Here is a 5,555-nt window from a genome sequence, read left to right on the forward strand (position 1 = left end):
GTGTTTTAGGGAAAAGATGATTTCATATTGTGGAATGGTCTCATATCCATTCTTTTTCTAATCAACGTGACTGAGGACACCAGAGTTCATAGTTTGGTGTGTGTGTTAGTGTGTTAGTGTGCGTGTGTTTTGTAGAACATGAGCAGGCCTCAGAACATGCTTACCTGAGCTCTTAAGTTCCAAATTGTGACTCTACCACTATGACACCACTGACCCCTCAAACTGTGACTCTTATAATACAGATGTTTGAGTATTTACCAACAGATACAAATTAAGAGAGATATATTGTGATCTGTAGAAGACCTTTCAAATAAAATACTGTGTGATTCCACTAAGATAGTTGAAATAGTCAAAATTGTACAACCAGACAATAGAATGGAAGCTTCCAGGGGATTGGTGAAAGGGAGTGAGAGAGAGTTGTTTTTTAATGTATATAAATTTATAGTTATTGGGAAACCTGATGGCATGGTGGTTAAGGCTACTGAATTCAACATGGCAGATGGCATAGGTTAAGTCCAAGACCTGGTTACTTGGAAAACATGCCAGACATGTGTCCATGCATGCCCAACATTATGGAAGAAGAGTGGATTGTGGCATGGCCATTCTCCCTGGCAGGTGGTTTCTCACTTTCCTTCTCTTTCTCTCGCTCTCTCTTTCTGATGAGTGCATGTGCTCTATGATAAAACAAAAACAAAAACAAAAATAAAGCTAATTGACAAATTACATTACATTCCATAAATGTGTATAATGATTATTTGTGACTAGACAAGGAAGCTAATCCTGTAGATTACTTGACAAACGAGAACAAAGAAGTGAGATAGGAAGTCCTAAGCAGAGATGGCACTGTGAAAGCCTAAAGGGGATTTGATCCATATAGAAATATAGAAAATAACTTTGGAACTAAAAAATAGTAACTATGGCATTTCAACTTTGTGAGAAATACCTGTTTGTGTGAAATCATCCAACTTATTTTCCTCCTTTCAGATAGTCATCATGGAACCAAGAAATGATACACAAATTTCAGAATTTCTACTTCTGGGACTTTCAGAGGAACCACAGTTGCAGCCCCTCCTATTTGGGCTCTTCCTCTCCATGTACCTGATCACTGTGTGTGGAAACCTGCTCATCATCCTGGCCACCATCTCAGACTCCCACCTGCACACCCCCATGTACTTCTTCCTCTCCAACCTGTCCTTTGCTGACATCTGTTTCACCTCCACCACCGTCCCAAAGATGCTGGTGAACATCCAGACACAGAGCAAGGTCATCACCTATGCAGGCTGCATCACCCAGATGTTCTTTTTCCTAGTCTTTGGAGCATTGGATGACTTTCTCTTGACTGTGATGGCCTATGACCGGTATGTGGCCATCTGTCACCCCCTTCACTACATGGTCATCATGTCCTCCTGGGTATGCAGAAAGCTGGTTCTGGCATCCTGGATCATGTGTGTGCTGTATTCCTTGTTACATAGCTTAATGGTTTTGCAGCTGTCCTTCTGTGCAAATTTGGAAATTCCTCACTTTTTCTGTGAACTTAATCAGGTGGTCCATCTTGCCTGCTCTGACACCTTTGTTAATGACATGGTGATCTATTTTGCATCTGTGCTGCTGGGTGGTGGTCCCCTCACTGGGATCCTTTACTCTTACTCTAAGATAGTTTCCTCCATTCGTGCAATCTCATCAGCTCAGGGGAAGTACAAAGCATTTTCCACCTGTGCCTCTCACCTCTCAATTGTCTCCTTATTTTATTGTACAACCCTAGGTGTGTACCTTAGTGCTGGTGCTACCCACAGCTCACGCTCTAGTGCAGCAGCTTCAGTGATGTACAGTGTGGTCACCCCCATGCTGAACCCCTTCATCTACAGTCTGAGGAATAAAGACATAAACAGGGCTCTGAAAATAGTCTTTGGAGGGAAATTGTGAAATAATCATTGGCCTGGAGCTGAAATAATGTCCATGATCCCAGAGCTTAAAGTCTTGCAGCCAAAAATTGTGATTCTCTGATCAGATTGTTAAAGTACATGTCTATACAATTGAAGCAACACTGGATTTAACTTTCTACATTTAATTTCCAGCCAAGTTTTCCTTTAATATCTTTATACTTTCCTAATGTTATTCCTAGTCTTGTATCAGAAATACGTAAAAGTATCATTAGCTTATAGAATGACATGTACCTCTTTTAAAAATATTCTCCTTATTGGGAACCAGCAGTTAGTGTGATGGCTATGTTGCTGGACTGCCACGTAGTCGACCACGGTTCGCGTCCGGACCCGGTGGCTTAAAACTTACGCCAGGCGCGTGTGCGTGCATACCCAAGATCCCGAGAGGAGAATGGAGGAGAAGGGATTGCGATGTGACCATTTCCCCTGGGGGGTGATTTCTCGCTTTCTGTCTCTAATGTCTCTCTCTGTCTGGCGAGCACACGCGCCCTATAGCGAAAATCTCTCAAAAATATATATTCTCCTTATTAACTAATTATTTAATTTAAATTTTATTATTATTGTTGTTGTTATTATTTGATTTGTGACAGAGAAGGAGAGCAAGAGAAATGGAAAGTAAGAAAGCATGCTACCAGTTTCGGGACTTGAACCATAATTGGTCATGTGGGAGGCCAATACCTCAACCACCATGCCACCTGCTGTCTCCCTACATGTCACTCTTAAAAATAATGTATTTTCCATTGATGTGTATAATTCTGAGCAATTTTTGTATAAGGTTACTCAAATAGCTTTTTTTGGGTTGTAGTCTGCCTATGGAAAAAGAGACAGACAAGGAAAAGTAACTAGAAAACAACCAAAAATCCCATTACACTTGGCAAATATAGAGAAATCTGAAATGTCAGATTTACATGTAAGTATATGTCCTTGCTTCCAGTATCTCTATCTGAAATGTACACATTAATATATTGGTGTCTTTGATGATCTGTAATTCATTCATTAGAATCCTGTTCATAGCATACCAGAGTACAGAGCTGGAAGCCACATGAGGACTCTGGTTCAAGTCCTGAGTTCAGTCAGCCTGAAATCTCACTGGACGGGTATGTGGCCAGGACTGGAGGGCTGGAGGGCTGGAGGAAGGGAGTCTCAGCCCACACCCTGCAGAGGGTGCTTCTCTTTCTTTATATCTGTCCCCCTCTTTCTTCCTCTTTCTCTCCTCATGTGCACCAACACATTGCATCATGAATAATAAAAAAAAAAAATGATCACTTACCTGAGTCAAAGCATTTTGTATATGGAAAGGCAAATCTAAACAAATAGTTGAACCAATATGGCCTTAGAGTCAGAGATAGCCTTAAATATGGTGAAGTGAACGTTTGGATCACACATTGTATTAACTATGCACCATGTTTCTTGTTCATCCTGTTCATCTACTTGTTGAAGTATAGAGTATCGGTGTCCATGTGGAAGGGTGTTTATTCATTGGGGTGAAGGACTGACTCGTGGTGAATTTAGAACAAATTTTGGACACATGCACACATGCCCAGTGTGATTTATCAAGCCATCGGGTGTGGGACTAGAACCTTACATTCAGCCATGTGGGATCCAGCACCTTAACTGCAACACCATCTTCTGCCCACATCAATTATATTTTAACTCATGGATGGTGAAAGATGCTAATGACTGTTGGAAGCAGGAGAGTTCACAGAGAACGTGTAATAAATTCATCACACTTTCAACTTGGTCTCTTGAGGACAGCAAATCAACAGGAAAATTTTCCTTTCTTGCCAGACCAGTGTCCACGAGGGAAATCAGCTACTAAGAGGTTGTAATTATAAGCAGGAAACAAACCTAATGGGTAGATATAGGGAGCTGCAAATATTTTATCTGTCATTGTCCCTCATGGAGGATAACCTTGGGTTGGACAGGACATGGATGATTTTTCTGGAATCTCCAGACTGGCTAGGGTTCCATGCTTAATTCTTTCATTGTGTATTGTCTGGGGACAGAGCTGCAGTCTCCAACATCGTCCATTCAGGGAGAAATTCACCCTTCCAGAAGAAGATTGTCCTCTCTGAGAGCCCATACAAGTGAGTTTGAGAGCCCAATAAGTATGGCAGGTCCTGTTCAGAGAGAATGGATGCCAAGGACATCTACCTGAGATCACCTGAGAGTCAAACCAACCTAGCAAGAGCTGAAAGATTGATAGGTTTTCTGTTCCTTGTCTGACAACATTATTTATCATTAATTTATTTAATACGTTAAAAAGCCATGTGTCTTTCAGACTTAGCAATGCGGGCATCATTATGGACAATTTAGTGATGGGAATAGACTTCCAATTGGATGAGGGTGAAGAAGGAATGGAAGAAATAAAATGATCTCAGTCAAATTAGAACATGTGCACACCAGTTTGCTGTGATAGAAGGAAAAGTAGAATCAGAGTTGTGATGACATGTACAATGACTTTAGGGTCTTTTGAGGAATTTTGGAATTGTGAGTATTTTTGCATGTTTCTGCATTTTGTTTTCTGAAGAACAAGATGAATGGGTTGTTTGCAATTCATACTTTGTAACAGGAGTTCATGAGACATACATTTCACAGTTTCTGCTTTCACAGTGACCATTCACCTAAAAATTTATTCAAAGTGGTAATTTAAGAGATTTTACTCACAACTATTTTCATGCTGGTTTATTGAATATGTTTGTGGGTCTATTAGCTTTTTGCTTTATTACAAATGAAGATAATTCTTTGTTTTTCTGTTCTGGGGTTTGAATATTATTTATTCTTTTTTATTCTTTTGATTTTCCCTTTAAATATATCCAAGTTTTTAAATAAAATTTCAGAATACCATTGAATTATTTACTGTGTGTGCATATATATATACACATATATATATATGGTGCATGTGAAAAGTGCATATATTCTATGTTATCAAACTTAGTAGGCAATTATATTGTATACCAGCCTACCCCAAATTTTTATTAACTTAGGAAAATTCTTCTTTGTCAGCAGTAATTTTTTTTTTTGCATAGGGCACGAGAGAGAGAGAGAGAGAGAGAGAGAGAGAGGAACAGAGAGAGAGAAAGCAAGAATCACCCTTCAGTGGGATGCCCATGGTGAAATCCCTTCTCTTCCATTTTCCTCTCAAGATTTTGGGCATGCATGCACACATGACCAGTGTGACTTTCTTTATTTTTTAAAAAAATATTTATAATTATTATTATTTTTAATTTGACAAGAGATAGAGAGGAGAGAGAGAGAGAGATGGGAATTTAAGAGTTTTTACTCAAAGCTATTTTCATGCTGGTTTTTTGAATATGTTTGTGGGTCTATTAGCTTTTTACTTTATTGCAAATGAAGACAATTCTTTGTTTTTTATGTTCTGGGGTTTGAATATTATTTATTCTTTTGATTTTCCCTTTAAATATATCCAAGTTTTTAAATAAAATTTCAGAATACCATTGAATTATTTACTGTGTGTGCATATATATATACACATATATATATATGGTGCATGTGAAAAGTGCATATATTCTATGTTATCAAACTTAGTAGGCAATTATATTGTATACCAGCCTACCCCAAATTTTTATTAACTTAGGAAAATTCTTCGTCAGC

The 5,555-nt window shown here is 38.8% G+C and overlaps 1 protein-coding gene across 1 annotated transcript; it reads left to right on the forward strand.

The window, feature by feature from the left end:
* Window positions 1-993: 993 nt before the first annotated feature.
* Window positions 994-1,923, forward strand: LOC106736291 (olfactory receptor 7A17). Its single transcript, XM_014592629.1, has one exon. The coding sequence runs from the start codon at window positions 994-996 to the stop codon at window positions 1,921-1,923; it is 930 nt and encodes a 309-aa protein (XP_014448115.1).
* The last annotated feature ends 3,632 nt before the right edge of the window (window positions 1,924-5,555 follow it).

Source organism: Tupaia chinensis, unplaced genomic scaffold (genome assembly GCF_000334495.1).
Source record: "Tupaia chinensis unplaced genomic scaffold, TupChi_1.0 Scaffold138060_1, whole genome shotgun sequence".
In the NCBI taxonomy this organism is placed as follows: Eukaryota; Metazoa; Chordata; class Mammalia; order Scandentia; family Tupaiidae; genus Tupaia; species Tupaia belangeri.

What these genes read in the sequence shown, in the direction of transcription:
- LOC106736291 (XM_014592629.1), top strand. Translation starts at nt 994, where the DNA reads ATGGAACCAAGAAATGATACACAAATTTCAGAATTTCTACTTCTGGGA.